General features: G+C 39.4%; 2 protein-coding genes and 1 long non-coding RNA gene across 4 annotated transcripts in view; 2 read left to right on the top strand and 1 right to left on the bottom strand.

The window, feature by feature from the left end:
* The window catches only part of LOC115591091 (uncharacterized), a 22,967-nt gene extending 3,298 nt beyond the window's left edge, over nt 1–19,669 (bottom strand). The window contains exons 1-6 of one of the 2 annotated variants that reach the window (XR_003985896.1): nt 19,618–19,669; nt 19,388–19,493; nt 19,051–19,158; nt 18,450–18,677; nt 18,225–18,347; nt 5,452–5,716 (exon numbers count right to left, since the gene is read on the bottom strand). This is a non-coding gene — a long non-coding RNA (uncharacterized LOC115591091). The remainder of the gene's footprint in view (nt 1–5,451; nt 5,717–18,224; nt 18,348–18,449; nt 18,678–19,050; nt 19,159–19,387; nt 19,494–19,617) is intronic. The other variant, XR_003985897.1, reaches the window with a different exon arrangement.
* On the top strand, nt 2,915–9,427 carry LOC115591088 (interferon-induced protein 44-like). The gene is made up of 8 exons (XM_030432729.1): nt 2,915–2,989; nt 4,189–4,732; nt 4,922–4,970; nt 6,906–7,101; nt 7,212–7,364; nt 7,471–7,642; nt 8,361–8,461; nt 8,771–9,427. The coding sequence occupies exons 2-8, from the start codon at nt 4,258–4,260 to the stop codon at nt 8,963–8,965; spliced, it is 1,341 nt and encodes a 446-aa protein (XP_030288589.1). The 5' UTR covers nt 2,915–2,989; nt 4,189–4,257; the 3' UTR covers nt 8,966–9,427.
* Nucleotides 12,704–21,557, top strand: LOC115591090 (interferon-induced protein 44-like). Its single transcript, XM_030432732.1, has 8 exons — nt 12,704–12,780; nt 13,480–13,997; nt 15,523–15,571; nt 15,744–15,939; nt 18,213–18,365; nt 18,452–18,623; nt 19,074–19,174; nt 20,397–21,557. Exons 1-8 carry the CDS (start codon nt 12,707–12,709, stop codon nt 20,592–20,594), a joined length of 1,461 nt encoding a protein of 486 aa, XP_030288592.1. The 5' UTR covers nt 12,704–12,706; the 3' UTR covers nt 20,595–21,557.

The raw sequence follows: 21,557 nt of genomic DNA, 5'->3' as shown, positions 1-21,557 counted from the left end.
TTATTCAGTTCCCCTCCAGTGTTTTTGTCAATCATAAGGTCAAATGTCAGGATACTACAATAGAGTTTATTCATTTTGGAGGTGATTTTGAGGTGAAATTTTTTAGTGCTATACGCAGTGGATTTCATGCATTTTTTTGAGGGGAAGAATTTACTTTTTCAGCTTTTTTTTTTACTAAATTTCAATCGACAAAACTAAAATATCTATCAAAAACAATCTGAGTCTGTCATATTTTACTGTTATATTTTATTATTTTATATTCATATTTTAGTGTGATCTGTGCTTTGTATCAAGGATGTTGGATCTCATGCTAGAACCAGTGGTGTGACCACAGTTATTCTTGAGTGACTTGTACCAGTGGATTCAAAACACCTGCTGCATTCACCAATTATCTGCTGCTGAAAATGTTCTTACATGGTTGGTAAGAATGACATTTTCAGGGGATCTGCACCTGTCTTACCAGTTTCGCACAGATAGCCTGCCTTTCTCCTAAGAGAGGATATAACCTTTTTAAATAACATTTGATGTGAATAATTTAACGTTTACATTTGTTGCTGAAATCAACTAAATAAATAAAGGCACAAACCTAACATATAATCGATATTGTGTTTACAATGGCATTATTATCAAGGCTATTCTAATGTAAAGTGCAACAAATTTCAGACTCACATATCCTCAGGTCTTAATGCAGTTAGCGCTCCAGGGGAACATCTTCTGTGATATACAACTGTACAATGTACAATATTCTGTCTTCCAACTTAGTGATAGTCATGTGGCGTGGACAACCTTGCTTTGGAAACATGATTTATAGCAACTACTATGACTTAAACCAGTTCTCAGTTAAAATACAAAAAAGAAACATCTGGTGGTCCAAAACACAATTAATGGCGTTTGTTGTGCGCACAAGAACGTTTAAGTTCTGTTTGTTTTTTTCCCCATGTCCCTTTAGGGGCTACGTACCAAACAGCTTATTCTGCTATTGACTCTTGTTTTGTGTTGTGTGGTGGATTGGATGATTGAAGTCTGAAGAAACATGACATACTAGTAATTTAACAATTTATCGATTTAACAAACAGGAGCCTCAGTAGCGTATGGAAAAACCATACACAGCCACAACAGCCTGGCACCTCCACCTCAGGCTGGTCTCACACTGCTGAGGAATGGCATCCCATTCTTCAACCAGCATTTTTTGCAGTTCAGCCAGCGTGGTTGTGTTGGTCACTCTGAAATGAACACCATGTCCTAGCTGATCCCAAAAGTGTTCAATGGGCTTGGTGTCAGGACTGCTGGCAGGCCGTTCATCCTCTCCACTCCCAAATTCTGAGGTAGTCTGAGAAACCCCGCTCTGTGTGCGACCTTGAACAATTGGTGCGACTGTGATGGAAATTAAATCTAGTTATCCAGGGGGATCAATTAATCTAGACATTCATTTTTTTGTATCTGTGTGACTTTGTGTAAATAGACATCAAAGTCCATTCAGCACCCTTCACACACTTTGTCATGTCGTGCTGTCATAAACATGCTCAACTTTGGTGGTAATTATGTGATGAGATCAATGACTGCAAGGGTCCAAAATGGTCGCCTAATGGAACTCTCTTGTTGGTTTTGGACTTTTTTATTTTACACTTTAAAACATATCCTTAGAAAAACGTTAATACACAAACACAAACTGAAAGTTTTAGGGAAAAAGTTTCATATTGTTTCAAAAGCTTATTACTTTGCTTTTATTGTTTAGGCCTAATGACCTGAGTGATTTGAATAGAGACTCAAAAAACAGAGAATAATGAAAGCATCCAGGTGAATGGTTGTCACCATAGGCGTAGAATTGCGTATAGACCATATGGACGTGTCCATACCAATCTCAAAGGATGGCTGAAATGTCCACATCAATATTTTTTACACAAAATATAAAATGTTTAATTATTAACTTTATAAATGTGATGTTGCCTGCCTGCATATTTTTGAATGCAGCCATATAGAGTGATTGATGGGGTATGGGGTGACTGGCTGTGTCCCCACCAATGTCAAAATCAAACTTACACCCTTGGTTGTTACAGTACGTTACAGAAAATGTTTAGGCATCTCCTGGTCACCCATTGTAGTCCTGTGTTTAATGTTACAACACTGAATCCTAGACATGCTGCACCTCCATCTGGCTCAGGAAAATGTAAGCTGGTTCTCTTTTTGACTGTTTCTATGTGATTTTCTCCCAGATTCAGAAATAAATTATTAAAAGGGGGTTAAGGGCTCTATTTTATTCGCAAAGAATGCAATTTAATGGTTTTAATGGATTAGTTGGCTCATTTACTGGGACTTTAATCACAAGTTGAAACATTTGACTAGCAAACACATCATCTGATATTACCCTTTCCTGCATTATGATATCAAAAAACTTCTGCATCATAATCCTTTTGTTCTCTGTTCTAATCTCAGCCACAGAAAGCAGATTCAGAGCAGTTTACCAGAGTTCATCTGCGATGCCTCAGTAAGTCTTAATTCGTGTGCAAAGAGGTATGATGATATTTCAACTTTGGTGGCACCAAATAATTGGATACATCATAAAGGGCCAAAACTGAATCTTACTGGTGGTCCATGGGCCTAAAGCACACACTTACTTTCTTCTTAAGATGCAAAAGGGTACTAGCTTCCAAGTTCTCTTAATGTCTGACTTCCCTCAGTGTCACTCTGCCTACCATGCTCAGATTATAGATATAATAAGTGATTCGACCTAGTGATAAAACTATTCTTTATTTGATTAATATACATACACATATGTATGTATATAATAAAAACGATTTTTTACAGCTTCTAGAACTGACAGTAAATTGTATTCAGAATCAAACTTCACTTTTATTTTGAAGGCAACACCGGTTTCCTTTATGCCAGGTCCACATGGCACACGAAGCCCCTGGCAGACATCCTGTCATTTGTGCCTACATATTGTAAAACACGCGCTCCTTCCTCGTCTATATACACACAGGAGAAGGAGGTAAGGATGAAAAACATAATAAGGATTCTTATTTTATGCCATTCATATTTTCTAGTTAGCCAGTGACCTTTGGAGGCTTTATTTGATTTGGTGACTAAAGATGTGGCAGAATTCTAACTTTGTTTAAGTTTATTTTGACAAGTTACTGTGTACTTTATTTCTAAACTTCGACCATACTTGGTCCCGTTTTACAGCCTACCCTCAAAACTGGAGAGTGTTGATCACCCCCTGTATTTTGTTTTGTTTTATTTTATTTTAACCTTGATAGGAATAGATACAAGAATAATAAACCGATCCACTGTTCACTGATTTAAACCGATGGTGACTACGTAAAAACGTAATTATTAAACAATTAATACGATTTTAATATGATTCTGAAAGAAATTGGCAATAGTGCAAAAATGTTCAAACACATTTTGACTTGTGTTATTAACGCGGGTGCAGTCTGTAATAACTGAAGTGTGGCAAATCGTTTCCAGGAAATCGAAAGTTATTGTTATGCCTAATAAAGGCACGAGCTGTCAGTGTGTGGCACACTTCTTTTCTTTTGAGAGAAAATATTGTGCCAAGGTTGCTAAATATGCAGGACATCCGGTGTTTAAAATAAGACTGCTTGTTGAATGTTTCATTGAATATAGAGTTTGTAATATCTCCCATGTGTTGGAAACAAAATTTCTACAAACAAGGTTTTTAAACTACAGTGAAAAATATCTGCTGCTCTTTAAATAAATATGTATATCTGATGACAGCGGCTACTGGACCAATGTACATGTGCATTTTATTTATAATACAATTCATCAATTAGGGCATTTATCAACAAGTAAATTAATGTTTTCCTCTGATCCACTCATACCCAGGTCTAGAAATATAGGATGAAGTAAACTATATTTTTGATTTAAAGTTTGGGTTAGTTTGTAATGGTATTTTTTGAATGGCCATTTTACTGCTGTTTTTTTTTTTTACTTTAGTGATGATTTTATCAATGTTTGTATTTTTGGTAATTGTATCTCGTGTTCTTTTTTTGCACTAATAGTTTTCACTGAGATAATTCAGTATTTACACCACAGACCTTTTCCATCATTACTCTTCAAACATTTGAGTGCTACAGTTTAGGAGCTGTTGTGAACAGACTGAAATACAGACAACGTACATTATATCCTCCATCTTAATGAATGTGTGTACATCTTTTTGTATTTCAGACACCAAAGTGAGTAAACAGCAAAGGTGTTCTCAGCATCCTTTACACACTAGAAAAACATCTGTCCACTATGAACCCCAAACTAACCACAAGCCAGCAGAAAACATTCTGCTCCCAGCTGGGGAGCGTCAAACTCCAGCTGCTGTACAAGGCCAGCATCCATGGTTTCACCGCAGCAGCCTTCCACCAACGATGTGACACCCGCGGCCCCACAGTGTCTGTGGGCTATAATGCCTCTGGTTTTGTGTTTGGAGGTTACACCAAACAACCCTTCAGTCAGTCTGGACAGTATGAGTATGATGACCAGGCCTTTCTTTTCACTTTCAGTGGAGAAAAGCTCCTCAAATATCCGGTCGATAGTCATGATTATGCAGTGAAAATGGCAGGTAACTCTGGTCCGTATTTTGGAGACGATTTGGTTCTTGTCAATGGAAGCAAGCCTGTAGTCTATATCAATCCAGGACATTATTACGACTTCGACAATGCTGCAGAGATGCATGGCAACGACCTCAACCTGACTGAGTGTGAAGTCTATCAAGTGGAGGGTGAGTTCTGTATAAATAAATTGTTTTGTTCCTTCCCTTAGACCTCACAACACTGTGTTGGCCCACAGGTGATATAGGATTTAAAGTGAATGTAAACCCATAACAGTCATCAAGTTCTATATATGAGCAATACATTTAGCAAATGATGAGATCATTGTTTTGTAAAAGTTGTATTTTTTCCTTCAGCAGAGACCACAGAACCAGAGAAGCCATGGAGGACTGTAATCTGGGAATCTGAGTAAGATGGATAGAGCCATCCCGCACACAATGCTTTTGATATATGCTTCATTATATTACAGTTTATTTCATTGACCTCAGACAGGTAATTTTATTAAGACCTGCCACCATATAATTTTCAAGAGAGATCACTATACGATACATTACAATATGATACAATACCATACTTCCATACACAGTATGACACAAATTGTTGATCTGAAAAGACAGCAGAATGTGGAAATCAAGATGGTGTTATAATGAATTCGACCCACATACATTACGGTGGCCCTAAGTGGAAAAATACATCAAACACAGCAACATTTAGGCGATAATCCGGGGTCAGACAAGCGAAGTGGTCAATAAACAGGCAGGCAGAATTAGGCACAGCAGAGGTACAGTCAGGGTGAGGCAAAATCCAGGAGTCAAAAAACAGGCAGAGGTCGGTACACAGGCAGGGAGGGAGAGCACAGTCAGCAGAACAAAGGGCTTGGCAGACTCACGTGGTTGAATAGAAACAGGTTGGCAGCGAATGGGCAGACAAAGCAAAGGCATCCAAGATCATCAGGCTAAGTCTTAGTCAACAACAGGCTTGGGTCAGAGGGTTGAAAAATCCACAAAATAGCAACTCTTGGGCAGGAAACTCCTGGAAACAGACGCGATAATCTGGTGGAGACTGTCAGTCCTGGTGTGTCTTTAAAGCCAACGCTGACGAGGAGAGTAGGCTCAGGTGTGGAGCAGCAGGCAACTCAGAATTGGATGTCTCACCTGTCATTCAACCAGGGAGCAGGGCAGAGGGGAAAACACGGCGTGGATCACACAGGCCAGCCAGATCACTGACTAAGGAGGGCGGGTCCTAGGCCGGAGCGTGACAGTTTCTATCATGAACTACAGTCAGCCACATTCCTAATTCTTTCAAGCCGGCCTTCAGAGTTCTACGTGACATTTTAAAGGGATAGCTTTTGAATTGGGGCTAAATAATGTTAATCCATAGTTGGTGTGGGGCCGCAGCAAAATATAATTTATACTCCTAAAAAGAGCATATCTTTAAACATTTTAAGTAATTCTATGCTATATTAGAACATCTTTTTATCTTGCATCAGACAGGAATCAAAAGCTGGTATATCCATCTATACTCTGTTCAAAACCACCAGAGTCTTTGGCAAAAACAGTAATTGTACGTCAAGGAACAAGCTGATCTATCGCTGCCTTGATCAGTCGATTTGTTGTTGTTATTGTGTGTCTTTGTGGTTTTAAAGGGTTAGTTCAGATTAACATAAGTCACACAGTGACACCAACAAACTGATCGAGGCAGCAGCACTCCTGCAGCTCACATGTTCTGCAAACCTAAAATGTTTTATTTTATCAAAGGAGTCTGGTTGTTTTGAGAGAGAAATATAAGTTCAGTTCCCCATTGGATATGGCTGTCAGATAGAAAGGTAACGTGGTGAAAATATTGTAGAAATAATGTACACTACAACTCAATAATTGTTTTGGGTTGACATTTTTTAACAGGTTTTGTTGCCGACCCCATCTGCTGCAGTGCATTACTTAGCTTCCTAAGATGATACAGTGACTATGTTTGAATGGGATGATTTTCAGACAGCTTTGTACAGTTTTGCCATCACCCACTATTTGCTGGCAAACGTTTGCCAAAACTTGTAATCTGAAATTTTGACCCTCAGAGCCACCATAGAGCATGACTTTACAAGCTGTTGTAGATTATACAATGTGATTCAGCATCTAAGCAAAACATTATGCAGTGAGATTGTCTGCTGCGCTTACTGTGCTGTAGTGTGTTTGTACAAATCTTAAGTTCATAGATTTACCTGCAAACATGACTTGCTTCCATCATGGAGGTTAACTAGCTGTGGACAAATAATCTCAACCAGGCTAAAACCATCAAACAAGCTATTCAGTCAATGAAACAAATATTTACCTTTACTTGTTCCTGCAGGACGAGGACAGAGCTGATGGAGAGTATTAGGAGCTACAAGCCCACAGTGAGCTCTGTGTCCCAGATTCGGGTTCTGCTCATTGGACCAGTTGGAGCTGGAAAGTCCAGCTTATTCAACTCTATCAACTCTGTATTCAGAGGCCACGTCACCAGCCAGGCCATCTCTGGCAGCTCCACCACCAGCCTCACCACACAGGTCAGTTCCTGACATTTCATGATTTCCATTTGTGCTGATTGATTTGAAAACGTATTTCATGCTCTGTCACCATTTTGTGATTTGCTACTCTTTCACTTTGTACGACATAGTTTCGCTCCTTCTCTTTGAAAGCTGGACGAGAAGGAAAGCCTCTGCCAATCATCTTGTGTGATACCATGGGACTGGAGGAAAGCACAGGGTCTGGGCTTAATGTTGATGACATCAGCAACATCCTTAAAGGTCATCTGCCAGACCGATATCAGGTACATCATTTTGTTACATGGAGCACGATATTGGATGTATGAGCCATTGATTTGGCTTTAGTTAACTCAAACTGTCTCTGTCTTTCCCCTCAACTGTGTGACTCAGTTCAACCCCTCTGTTCCTCTGGATTCGGAGGCCCCCAGCTACCGTAAGTCTCCCGTGCTCAAGGACAAGATCCACTGTGTGACCTACATCATTGATGCCTGCAAAGTCTCCATCATGCCCACAAAGCTGGAGGAGAAGCTGGAAGCTATCCGCAGAAAGGTCAACTTAATGGGTCAGTTAATATACATACATGCACTCTTAGAAAGTAGCAGTATGGGTGTCTGCTTTCTCAGTGTCAGCATATTACAACATACACGCTACAGCACGCACACAAAGTTCTGCTGACAATCCACAAAGATGCACTGTATTTTATAAATGGGGAAAATTAGTTTTCCAACAATGCAAGACGACGATGACTAGTTAGTGTCTGAAAGCTCAATTCACTGCTGACTGGAGAGTAACTGGCCCAAATCCGAGGTCATTGTTGCAATTGGAATGTTAAATGATAATAAGGTTGCCATGAGTTACCAGGGTCAAGAATGTATTTTAAAAAAAATCAGATTAAAGGTCTCAAACTTACAAGCTGAAGTGAAACATCACTAAGTGCTGTCCCATTCCCTCCCAACCATTTCAACCCGTTCCAGACTCTCTCACTCGGACACTAACCAGCTGATGTCGTGTGAGGGTTTAAGGATTTAGTGGGACATCGGGATTGGGCCATTGATCCGAGAGTTTGTTATATAGGTGATAGTGAAACAGTAAACAAGAGAGTGATTTTAGATACATAGATTTCCCTTTAAAAGTTATTTTTTAGAATTGTGATTAAAATGCATTTAAATTGCAACAGATTTTTATTTTTACTTTAGAAGAGCCCCCGGTAATATTTTGACAGGCTGATACCTAAAAATCTCCAGCATTTTGAATATGTTCTTTCTCTCTGGTGTTTTCAGGGATTCCTCAGCTGGTCCTGCTCACTAAAGTAGATGAAGCCTGCTTTTTGGTGAAAGAGGACGTGAGAAATGTTTATAAGAGTGACTACATCAAGGAAATGGTGAGGATTTTATACAGAAGAAAAAAATGCTATAAGCTTTTTTGTATTTCAGGTTTGTAGTGTGTTTTTAGGCTTCAATTGATACGCTTAACTGACAAGCCAGTCAAAGTCTGTCCATTAGTGTGTGTGATTTAATTTAGATCGATTCCAATACTTAACTGGTGAAGGATAGGCATTGTTCCTTCCAGAGTTGAAAGGACACATCAAAACTAATTTAGTTGTGATTTGACAAAAGTCTGCAAAGTTTTCTGTCATCTTTGGAAAACCCCCAACTATAAATCACCCTCCTCTGAATTCTTTGTGATCCAGATGCAGGAGGTCAGCACTCGGCTCGGTGTGCCTCTGTCCTGTGTTGTTCCGGTGAAGAACTACAACGAGGAGTTGGAGTTGGACCCAAACTGTGACATCCTGCTGCTCAGCGCCGTCAAGCAGATGCTTCGCTTCGCTGATAATTACTTTGATGAGATCAGCGACCAATTTAGCAACATGGAAGTGAAAGAATAGGAAGCATTTGTGCAGCAGATATATTAACCTGAGCATCCGTAATAAAATGTCCCTCAACATGATCCACCCATTTACCAGCACTGTACTCCCTTCCTCAGTCTTTCCCAAGCACCCATGGAATGCTGGGAGATGTAGTGCCTCTAGTATGACCTAGACCGAGCTGCACCTCTGATTTCTGGCTTCAGTAAGCTGTTCTCATTTTGATTGTTTCCCCAAATATTTGATTTTCTTTCTTTTTTTTTATATTTGACATTATGAAGTTTGGCACCATTATCCTTTCATTGTACTAGTGCATTGCCCGTGGGAAGCATGTATTCCTATAGAAAAGTGGGAGGTTAAGTAGCTTTTTCATGGATAGCCAAATGAGGTTTTGTTTGAAGGTGGAACGTCAGGGATATAATGGGTGTTTTTGACTACTTTTGATTATACCATTATATTTCACCTTAAAAACTATGTACCTTGCCTTGTTTGGTGTCATTATTTTCAGCACAACCTCACATGTGTGACTATACAGTTATTTTTTCATTTTGACATATTATATTAACACTATGGACCTAAAATCACAAAATAACATAAAATCAGAGTAGGAAAAAGTTAGATTTTTTACAGTGAAAACCACAAATATGTTTAATGAACCAATTGCATTAGTTATAATGCAAATTTAAATTGTTGTTTGCTAAACTTGTGGGTACGTTTTTGAAATTTACAAAGTTATATGTAACTATTTACATTTAAATGCAGGCAATGCCTCAGGCTCCTCAGCTCAATGAAGAGCTGCACTGCCTGCTCCACATTCAGCAGTCTCATTGTTTTGACTCACAACACAAAAAAAAACGACTACAATACACACTAAACACACTACACTAAACACTATATAACATACTAACTATACACTCCAAACACGCTATATGTCACAAATCTCTCAACTCTCAAAACTCGCCATCTCTGTCGCTGTCTGTATCACCGCCAGCGTCCCGCACACAACTTTCCCTGTTCCTCATCGAAACTTGCTGCTTGCGGGCTTTTGTCACGAAAGTAAGTTACCATTTCTTCCTGCACCAGACACAAAGCAAACGTGACGGCAATGTTCATGAAAAAGCGTGGCGGACATTATTTACCCTAAGTCCGGTTTTGGACGTGCCGGTGCATCCGGTCCATCGACTCGGGAGGTGGGCCGTGTGGGTGGGCTAGCAGCTAGCTACACACGAACATCAACAGATTCCGATTACACTTTGTTGTCCGCGCGTCTCCGGATCTCCTCAGACCGGAAAAGACTCGGTCCAGACTTGTTTGGTCTCATTAATCCACAACAGTCAGTTTAGATGCACAGAACAGAACGGACCGAACCGCCGGCAAAATCCCGGTCCAGCTCGCGCCGCTGCAGGTATAAATCCGCTTGTTTCTTAAGGTGTGTCGTGGAGTCGGGCTCTGCAGTGATTGGCTCTGGTGCGCACGTGACTATGGTGGCTATGGTTAGCAATGCTAGCGGAATTCGTAAAGCATTTATGAACTAATTTATTAACGGTATCATTGTAATCCAAACAAATCCCACGTTACACACACTTAAACCAAGCAGCAGCCATGTGGAAACTCTCAGGTCAGTCTGATCCTGATCCGCAAAGATATTTGAGGCAAACACACAGACAGACAGAGATTCCTTGCTTTTATAGAGAGATGTTTACTTATCTTTATTATTTCTGTGTTGCGTGTTCTGTACATTTAACTTTACCTTCTCGTTGTAAATACACTCAATAGCAATAAAAGCTCTTGTTGGCCAGACCGGATGTTGTGGAGCTTTTTTAAACTCTTGCTTTTATTAATAACTAATAAATCATGTCGATGAAGGTTCTCAATCATCCGGTTCTAAAAGCTGTATCGTAGGCAACTAGAAGTGTTTCAGTTTCTTGAAGACGTTTCACCTCTCATCCAAGAGGCTTCTTCAGTTCTTACTAACTGGAGGGGAGTTGCAGGCTTTTAACCTTAGGCTGGTTGTGGCCCTAAGGACTCTGAAACTCAGAGCTCACATGTACTTAACAACTCTGTAAGGACACTCCCACATAGAGTGTAAAAGCCTGCAACTCCCCTCCAGGTAATTAGAACTGAAGAAGCCTGAGAGGTGAAACGTCTTCAAGAAACTGAAACACGTCCAGTTGCCTACTATACAGCACTAAGCGCTCCAAAATCAGTTAATTCTGTTTAGTCATTTGTAATTGAGGAGAAACCCAACATGCAAGAATGAACAAAAAATATGAAAGCAGGTCAGACAGTTACTGTACAGCAAAGTGTCAGTCAGACCAGCTAAGGAACACTTCTTCCCTTTGTCACTGGAATTTGGTACAGCAAACTGTTAACTAAACACAGTCACAGCTTTAATCTCACTCACCACCTGTTTCTGCATCACTGAAAATAACTAAAGGGATTATACTAAAAATTGGCAGCTGCCTTAAACAATCATACCAATCATGCTCTCTGGTTGGGAACTTTTAAACAAAACAGCCTGAAAACGTTTTTTAAAAACATCATTAAATTGGCAATAGGTCTGTTTAGTCAGTCATTTGGTGCTTTCTGCGCCTTTGGTGCAGTATTTCCCCTGGTGGAGCTGCTCAGTGGTCGCCAGTGACAGGGAAGTGTTCCTACTGGGGAGCTGATAAACTGCAAACTCAACTTGTGGTCTTTTAACATGGTGTATGTTGGTTTACTACAGTAACAATGTCATGCTGTTTCGGTCGGACGGGAAAACGAAAGTTAAAGTGCGTCTGTCAAGGCAGCTGAAGTCTAGGATATGTATACTACCCTTCAAAATAAAACGATTATCCGTGTGTTAAATTTTGGACTAAATGCAGAGAAGTGATAAGAAGAGGACATGTGAGATGAAACTAACGGGGAAGATGACATATACTCAATATTTTAAGAATGCAGTATAGCCATGCATGCTGTTGTATGTATTTCTATCACTGGAGAAGGGCCATAAGTATGATTTCAGGTGTAGTAAGAAATGGACATGGTGAATAATACACTTTTGCCATGAAAATACTTTCCGTGAGTTTTGATGTTTCTAATCTCCTCAGTCATCATACTGATACTAAAAAGGCTTCAAGTTTTTTCAGCTGTTCCTGAGGAGAACTTGTTGGTTCTGATTGTCAGGTAGCAAAGAAGTGATATTGCTGTCTTCATAACCAAACATCAAACATGGAACAAACAAACATCGATTCTCTTGAAAGAAATGGTTTAAAAACTCCAAATATGTTTATTGTTGTTGTTTCATGTTGTTTCATACAACCATCTGACTTTCTGAATGGCACTTATCTGTTGTCCTGTAATCAGATCAGGATACACCCAAGGATGATCTCTGGTCCTATCTGATCATTTACATCTAGATGAAGACGTGCAGAATTTTCAGGCGAAAGTGTCACCACAGTTCGAAGAGTTGTTGCAACAGACACCAAAGATTCATTTGAATATATTTGTAGATCTATTTACAAACATTGATTGATTCACAAAAGAGATGTGGATGGCAGAAAAGTCAGTGGTGTGTACTCCTATCGCTCTATGCTCTATTTTATTTTTTATTTGACAAGAGAAGGTAAAATCAGACATAATAGTTTGATTATGTTAATCCTGATAATAATCCATCCCATTATTGAAAAATGACACTCGAGTCGAAGTTACGCTCTTATTTTGAAGGCTATTTTCCGGTTGAATTCATGCTGACTGCCTGTCTGTCGGAGTCTGCTGCATCAGATGACACCTGCCTCCACCCTGTGCACATCTTCATCTCTTGGAAAGTCAATCAGCTGCTACTTCCAACAAAAGAGGTGAAACTGAAATATTAGTTTTAAATACTTTTGCCAAACGTCGACATGAAATTGCTGCCTGTCCTACTACAAGATCTGTATTTAGTAGTTATCATAGTATAGACTGAAATGCCAAACTGCGCATGTACATTAAATTTAAACGCAGTATGGGGCTGTGTCTGGGACTGAAGGCTGTTTGGCTGAAATGTTTACCTTTATGTTCTGTTTTAGTTTTGGCGAATTTAAGTAAATGGTGACTGTTCAGTTTCAGTTTAATTAGACAGTATTTTATTACTACATGCTTATTACTATTATTATTATAGATATTTTATACTACTTTAGACAGTGTTTGTAATGCAAAACATCTGTACTACTAATAATGGCCTCTCGGTCTCAAGAGAACATAGACGACAAAATGTGACAAAATTATATGAATAGCAAAAAAAAAAAAAACAATACTGGAAGTGCTCATATGTGTATTATGTATTTATCAAAATTATATATAGAAAAGCATCCTGTACATTGCTTGATAAGTATTTGGTTAAAGTGGATTGAAAATGTAAATGAGATCTGAAGAAAATATATTTAAAGAATAATTCACTTGTGTCAGTTGAACCGAGAACATGAAATTCTAAATACTTCAGAGATTTAAAAACATTGAGATATACAGTTTATTGTGCATCGCGATATAGCCTAAAATTACTGTGATGTTATTTACAGAACTTATCACCCAGGGTCACGAAGTTCAGCGGAACAAGCATCCAGCATGGACCCACAGCTGACCAAGAGCCAGCAGAAAACAATCTGCTCCCAGCTGGGGAGAGTCAAACTCCAGCTGCTGTACAAGGCCAGCATCCATGGTTTCACCGGAGCAGCCTTCCACCAACGATGTGACACCCGCGGCCCCACAGTGTCTGTGGGCTATAATGCCTCTGGTTTTGTGTTTGGAGGTTACACCAAACAACCCTTCAGTCAGTCTGGACAGTATGTAAATGATGACCAGGCCTTTCTTTTCACTTTCAATGGAGAGAAGCTCCTCAAATATCCAGTCACTGGTCCTGCTAATGCAGTGAGAATGATAGGTAACTCTGGTCCATATTTTGGAGAAGCTTTGGTTCTTGTCAATGGAAGCCAGCCTGTAGTCTATACCTGTCCAGGAAACTATTACAACTTCAATGCCGCAGAGATGCATGGCAACAACCTCAACCTGACTGAGTGTGAAGTCTATCACGTGGAGGGTGAGTTCTCTCTTAACAACCAAATATTGATCCTGAGCATGCTTCTATCAAGCACAAGGACACAATTGTTATTGTTCCTGTCACACTTCTGCAACTGATACAGTTCGACTGAACTTTGATCCTATCTACAAGAGAATTTACCTTTTTCTTGTTTTCATAAATCATAACATGTTGCACTTTAAGTTATGGACACTCTTCTACAACCAAGCTACCAACTAATATTCTCATTTAGTTGGCATTTGTTGAGGTTCTGCCAGAATAAACACAGGTTGCACCTTTAATGTCATTACCAGAAAACTGACTTCACTGTGAAACTAGAACCGGACAGAGATGTCAACTCAAGTCTTCGTTTTTATGACTTGCAGCTTGAATCAACAGAAAATAAATTATGTGAGACTTGACTTGGAAATGAAGTACTTGTGACATGACTGGAGACATGACGATGCAAATGAATGAACGACTTGTCTGTGTTGTGGGTATGTATTCAGATTCCTTTTATGTCGTCTGACTGTCAGCATTTCCCTCTATAAAGGTGACGGGGAAGGAATATTTTTTGACTGTGAAGAAATTAAGAAAGCTTTTATGAGGTTTTTCTTTGAATAAACAAGATTTATTTCACTGAAACTCAACAAATATTCAATTAATTGTTTGGCTAAATTGTTGCCTGACCTAAGGACTCGACTTAATTTGACACAACCTGTGACTTAATTGACTTAAGTCATTTAAATTTCTCACTGAAATCCTAAAGGCTTCGATTTTTCTTCTGAATATCATTTTAACACTTACTGATGAGTTATAATGTTGTGAGTTTATGGCCTAAGATAAAAGGAGTCAGTTTCAGAAAACGAAGCATATTTATTTTTCAACATCGTTCACTCCCACATTAAGTCCAGCAGTTGTGGAGCATATACATCCCTACTTTGTAGATTTGGGCCTTTTGGACTTCCAGAAATGTTTCAACAGCCGTGTTGACTAGTGACATAATCATGACTGTCAAGTCAGTAGTGTTAAGGTGTCACATCAGTTGAATAGGGCAGGTGTTGGTGCAGGTTAAAATCTGCATTCTTGGATGGCAGCGATCGCCACGGTGGACTAGCGGTCTGGAGCTTTGTCTCAGACTGGGCTGGCATGCAATTTTCACTTACATGAAACAGATATACCACAACAGTTACCAACTTCAACTCCATGCATAATCACTAAAAGAGTTCAATGGCACATGCTTAGACTGTCAGCTGTATAACTTACCTCAATTCTACCTAAAGCCATGAACTTATGAATCCACCCTTGTACGTACGATCAGGATGATGTGGTGATAAAATTGCTTTTCTTTTTGCTTTGCTGGATGCCCTCACTGCTGCATACTTTTTGATGGTGTTGTCTGAGGGAGGTGCTTATATTTTAGATTGATTTGCTTTACTTTTTTTGTTAGTCTTTACAAGAACACAACATTATAACTGGACAATATTGTAATAAAAGTAAATAATGAAACCATAACAATTAAAAAGCTATTTTTGCTCCTCCACAGAGATCCCAGAGTTTGAGAAGCCATGGAGGCCGGTTGTCTGGGAAAATGAGTATGTTTTATTATGCAAAACTTTGCATCATATAATGGAATTACTGTCCTGTTCTTTAATATGTTACAGTATACTGCACGAGGTCATGCTACACAAAAACTTGAGGAAGTTATGACTAGAATTTTTCCTATATGGTAATAGATTATCTATAAAACTGCACTTGTTCCTGCAGGACGAGGACAGAGCTGATGGAGAGTATTAAGAGCTACAAGCCCACAGTCAGCTCTGTGTCCCAGATTCGGGTTCTGCTCATTGGACCAGTTGGAGCTGGAAAGTCGAGCTTCTTCAACTCTATCAACTCCGTATTCAGAGGCCACGTCACCAGCCAGGCCATCTCTGGCAGCTCCACCACCAGCCTCACCACGCAGGTGAGCTCATGCTACAACAATCACTCAAACAGCTATTTCTAAAGTTCCATCACCAACACCATGTGCTGCCTCAGCACAGAAAGGGTAATAAAACGGTGAAAATCACAATAAATCTGGACCTATCGACAACTGCAGTTATATGAAAGGCGAGCTCATCAGTTTGGTGAGCAAGCTAACAAATCAGATCAGCTCCACAAGGTTTCAGTTATTGGTTTGGTGAGCGTTTAACAAGATGACGTAACTAATGAGACTGTTGCCTATGTAGTCTTTCCAATTGCTCGTTTTCACAGTCTTATATTTCATCAGTTTTCTGACAAACTACAACTCTATTGACTTGGAAAATTAGCTTTTAGATTGGAAAAACTTCATATGCATACTTCATGGCAGAATTCAAATGGGCCTATAATATAATTAATTGCAATATTATCTTTTTAAATCTCATACCTGTGATTCATGACACAATTCGAATGGGATTGAACATTGTTTTATCTCTCTCTATTCACTACACTTTCACTACGAAGTTCGGAATAAGGACTCATAGGGGACAAACCAGAAGTGGCACAAGGTCGGCTGTCACAACATGTAGTCCTTCAGTGCACCATGCCCCGAACACCACTAGGTGGTGCATGTAACACACAAGCTGCAACAGCCTACACTCAGGGCTGTAGTATAAGTGGTAACCCAGAATTCACTGTCTGAACTGTCCAAAATAAGTAGGGATAACTCATTAAAAGGTCAGTTAAGCCCTGTTTGATTTTAAAAAGCAGGATGACTGACTTTGTGTGTGTTTAAGACCCACTACAAACTGATAGCATTCACTGATCAACTCACTACTAATCCTTTGTCAAAATCCTTACCAGAGAACAAGAATAAATATATTTTGCCCAACTTTGATGTGGAATAAAAAAATTATTTTCCATATGTAGTCCAAGATTCATATACTGCTAAACTTAGTTCATCCTAGACTACTTGTGTAACTACTATGATGTACTTTTACTGTGTGCTTTTCATGTAATCCTTTGTCAAAATCCTTACCAGAGAACAAGAATCAGTCTTTTTGCACAAATTAATTAGGTATAAAATCTGTGTCGCGGAACATTAACCATTGTGGCATATTATGTATCATGTTCACTGTACTTTGAATGACCGGAATAAGCTGCTCATAAAGAAAAGATAAAGTCGATTTTATATGAAGTAATACATGGTGTTCTCCTAATACCGAAAACCACTCTAAAGAGTCCTAAAAACCGGGATCAGAAAGAATTTTTGCTCACAGGTTTTTTTGAATGGGTTTTCGGTTAAATGCTTGAATTATGGTCTGTTGTTAACACAAGCTTTAGACGTTCGCACGTTTTGTCCAATGAGATAAAATACATCATTAAATTTTCCAAAATTTAATTATGAACTGCTTATGTGTCTTATAAAAGGCGTTTTTCTAACAAGTGGCTATTTAAGACTGGAGAGGTTGTCACAGATATTAAACGTCATCACCGAACATAGAGAATCATCTACTCACTATGCTGTCTTTACAGGCTGACTTAAGTTGCAAACTGTTCTAACTCTGACTTTCCAACTACACATGCTTAGTGGTGTTGATGTCATGCGACCGCAGTGTAGTCCGTTTAGCCACACATTAGCTTTATACTTCCAGCAATTTGTAATTTTAAAAAATAATAATAATTTACACTCTGATAATCACAAAAGTAGTGTTCATCTGTGAAGATTTTCTTGCTGAACAAAACGTGTAAGTATCATAAACTTGTGTTTGCCACAGAGCTTATTTTCAGCAATATTACAAAATCCATTTTAAAATCCCATAGGTTTTATGTTGAGGGAGCCAGTGCGAGCTAACTTCTGGGTTAGCCTGCAAAAAAACGTCATCCCGACACTACTCTCTGGACTTAGTGCTGTGCGTTGGAAGGTTCTGGCCTCCATGTCATACATTTATTCCAGATAATGGACACATAGTCAGGCATCGTCCGTAACTTATTATTCTGATGATGTGAACGTACAGAGTCAAGTCAATCAACAGTAGAGCTGCGGCTCTAGATTGCCTCAATCTATTTTCAAAAAAGAAAAAACACATTTAATTAAATCCTACAGCCTGTTCCTCCAAGAGTACAAAAAAGGTACTCCTCTTGGATTTGATATGTAAAAAATACCTGGTGAAATTCTCAGGGTTGTTGCCCCACTGACCACATGCAGTATTGCTATGTCGTTTGCGCTATTGTGGTAATTTTATGTGATAAACTCCATTACTTATTTCTTGACAGTTTCGCACCTACTCTGTGAAAGCTGGACGAGGAGGAAAACCTCTGCCACTCATCTTGTGTGACACCATGGGATTGGAGGAAGGCACAGGGGCGGGGCTTGATGTGGATGATGTCATAAGCATCCTCAAAGGTCATCTGCCAAACAGATATCAGGTAAACACAATGATGACGCACTGATTTGGTTGTAGTTTTGTTCTGTAACACAAACTGTCTGTTTCTTCCTCCTGTGTGACTCACAGTTCAACCCCTCAGCTCCGCTGCATTCAGAGTCCCACGGCTACTGTGGAACTCCAGGTGTCAAGGACAAGATCCACTGTGTGGCCTATGTCATTGATGCCTGCAAGGTCTCCATCATGCCCACAAAGCTGGAGGAGAAGCTGGAAGCTATCCGCAGAAAGGTCAACTTAATGGGTCAGTAAACGAGCCTTGCTTCATTTTAGTGGAGTTCCAAGTCCTCAGACTGCACTGAGTAAAATATTAAGATCATCATGTTGCAAGAATTTAGGTATATGGTACATGTACTATTTACTTACTTTTAATAACTGTCGTGTGGCATGGATTTGGCATGGATATAACCATGATATTGTCATTGCAATATATAATCAGGCGCACAAGCACCTGTTGCACAGCAAAATGCTTATTTACACCTGTCAACAGGCTGCTTTTCAGAGATTAAAAGTAGCCAAAGGTAACATGCACTGTAGTTCATATTAATGCTTATGTGCAGAACTACACATATCACAGTATGTTCCAGTGAGGCCTTAATTTGCTAAACAATTGAAAGGAAAAGTAAAATGAACTCATGAATGCATCCTGACTATACAAGTAGTAGCTTTACCCAGCAGTTTTGTTGGTTCTCAGGGGTTCCTCAGCTCGTCCTGATGACTAAAGTGGATGAAGCCTGTCCTTTTGTTCCACAGGACATCAGGAATGTTTATATGAGTGGCTATATCAAGGAAATGGTGAGATCAACTTGAAATTGTAGGAATTTATTCTGAAAATATAAATTTAAATCAACTGCTTCATTCTTATTCTATATTTGTGTTAATGACTGCCTTAAAAATCAACCAAAATTTAATCCATTTAGCATTTGTTATCTTATTCACTTCCCCTCCAATGTTTTTATCTGTTTTAGTTCAATTATTTCACTTGCTACCTGCTAGTTTCTGTCTTACCTTTCCTCAGCAGGCCACCAAGTTGAAGTGAGTTGTCGCATTCCAACTAGTCATTAAAATGGCGTGATGAGCCGCAGCTTAAAAGAAACCGACTGAAACAAGTTTCCTGGAAACACGTTAAAGAAATTATCAGTTATTAAGTAAAGGGACAGTGTGTAACGATTTAAGTAATTTATCAACTCAAAACAACGTCTTCGTTCATAAGTGAGTCCTCATTGGTGTACAATTACCTCTGCCAGCAATCTTACTTATCCTCCTGAGCGAAGAATTACCTATCTGAATATACATAGAACGGGCAAGCTCTATGGAGGCCGCCATGTCTTTCCGGTTTAAAAAAAAACTATGGACTGCTGAGAGGGACAGAAAGCACTACATGGTACTACGTAGTAAGGCTAAACGCGTTTTCGCTCAGAGCCAGCTTGACTGCGGAACTGAGAGGGAGCTCAGCGAAAGCGCTCGTCACTGCCCCGGAAAATTTGAAAGCCTGCGATTTTTGTTTTATAAATGGAAGACCACACTTTGCCACGCCACAGGAGAAGGGTTCCCTCATTACTTGACTCAGTAGAAATACTCGATGCTGTTGGGAAAGAGTCCATATTTTGAAAATGAGTTTCTTGTCCGTCAGGGCCACCGAACGTCTCCAACATCTTCAGAACGGGAGGCATGAGCAAAGGAGTGTTGCAATGTAGAACCTCACAGCTAGATGGCGCTAAATACTTGATATATTACACACTGTCCCTTTTAACTAATTTTGGAAAAAAGCAGAAAATTAATGTTAAATACCTGAATGTATAAGTGTGTAAAAGTTTAATGACCCAGTAATAAAGTTCTTGTTGAATTATGGACAATCACAACCCACACTACCTTTCTACTGTGGTAAAGATCAAAGGAAAAAAAAATGCAGATTTATTCTGTTTTATGGTGACAAAAAGTATAAACTATATCACTATCTATACTACTACCACTACCACTACTCTCTGTATTATATGCTCTGTGTTTTGTGATCCAGATGCAGGAAGTCAGCACTCGGCTCGGTGTGCCTCTGTCCTGTGTTGTTCCAGTGAAGAACTACAGCGAGGAGTTGGAGTTGGACCCAAACTGCGACATCCTGCTGCTCAGCGCCGTCCAGCAGATGCTTCGCTTCGCTGATAATTACTTTGATGAGATCAGTGACCAATTGAGCAACACTGAAGCAAGAGAACAGTGAGAATTAGCAGAAGAACTGTTTAAATTCCTGTACAAGTGGGTCAGGCTAACTGGAGGAGAAGCAGCCCAGACCATCCCTCAGAAACGAGTGACATAAAGAAAGCTTTTATTTGAAAAAAAACTTTGTCAAAAGCCATTTTAGCCCGATATACAACTACCTACTCAACGAGAAGAACTTTTCGACACTTGCACAGCCTTAAAAACTGATTGAAGGTGCATAGGGAGGCAGAAGCTCGTGAATATGCCAGTGCAAAATTGATGAGATCAGCCAAGACCGATGTTGGCCAATAAATCAGTGTTTCCCTGTCAGGAACTCATTCTGCTTTCCTGTAATTTCAGCAGCATTGATTCATTATTCCAAGATGGGTTTCCTGTCCTTATCATGTGGTCACACCAGATAAATGGCTAAATGACCACATTATATATCATATTAGATATCAAGCTTCAGAGCTGCTCCTGACGTTTCATTTCAAGCAGACATGTTTGAAAAGCCAACACATCACTAACTAGTATGCAGTGTTGTTTTACCGCATGATGACCACACTTCTTTAACATTCATGTCATTGTCTTTCTGTTCTTTGTCCTCTGTGCAGGTAATTTAGGCTGTAGTCACAGTTAGCATGTTGGCAGTCAGATTTAATTTTAAGTTTATCAGCTTTGCCTCCATCAGTCTGTTTGTACAGAAGAAACTGATGATGTTCCAACACTGGAATCAAAGTCTAACAGGGAAACCACCATGTACTGTGTGCACATGTTAGGAATGAGAAATAGAAATGACTTGGACATGCATGGACTTGTGATTAAAAACATTCTCCCTGCTTGAAATGTATTCAGTTGGAAAGTAAAAGTTTCTATTCATGCTCTTATTTAGCTGTGTCTCAGTGGTGGATGAAGTACTGAGATCCTATGCCATCTATATTATATAAAGTAAAAGTACTAATACCATACTGTAAAATTATCCTGT

The sequence above is a fragment of the Sparus aurata genome, chromosome 11 (assembly GCF_900880675.1).
Source record: "Sparus aurata chromosome 11, fSpaAur1.1, whole genome shotgun sequence".
Classification (NCBI taxonomy): Eukaryota; Metazoa; Chordata; class Actinopteri; order Spariformes; family Sparidae; genus Sparus; species Sparus aurata.
The sequence above is the reverse complement of the archived record's forward strand: the minus strand, read 5'-3'. Positions and strand labels throughout refer to the sequence as shown.

Excerpts from the sequence above, each read along its gene's own strand:
- LOC115591090 (XM_030432732.1), top strand. The coding sequence starts at position 12,707 with ATGACACCTGCCTCCACCCTGTGCACATCTTCATCTCTTGGAAAGTCA. Across the intron at positions 15,940-18,212 it reads CCACCAGCCTCACCACGCAG|TTTCGCACCTACTCTGTGAA; the intron begins GTGAGCTCATGC and ends ATTTCTTGACAG. Across the intron at positions 18,366-18,451 it reads ATCTGCCAAACAGATATCAG|TTCAACCCCTCAGCTCCGCT; the intron begins GTAAACACAATG and ends TGTGACTCACAG.
- LOC115591088 (XM_030432729.1), top strand. The coding sequence starts at position 4,258 with ATGAACCCCAAACTAACCACAAGCCAGCAGAAAACATTCTGCTCCCAG. Across the intron at positions 4,971-6,905 it reads ACTGTAATCTGGGAATCTGA|GACGAGGACAGAGCTGATGG; the intron begins GTAAGATGGATA and ends TTGTTCCTGCAG. Across the intron at positions 7,643-8,360 it reads CAGAAAGGTCAACTTAATGG|GGATTCCTCAGCTGGTCCTG; the intron begins GTCAGTTAATAT and ends TGGTGTTTTCAG.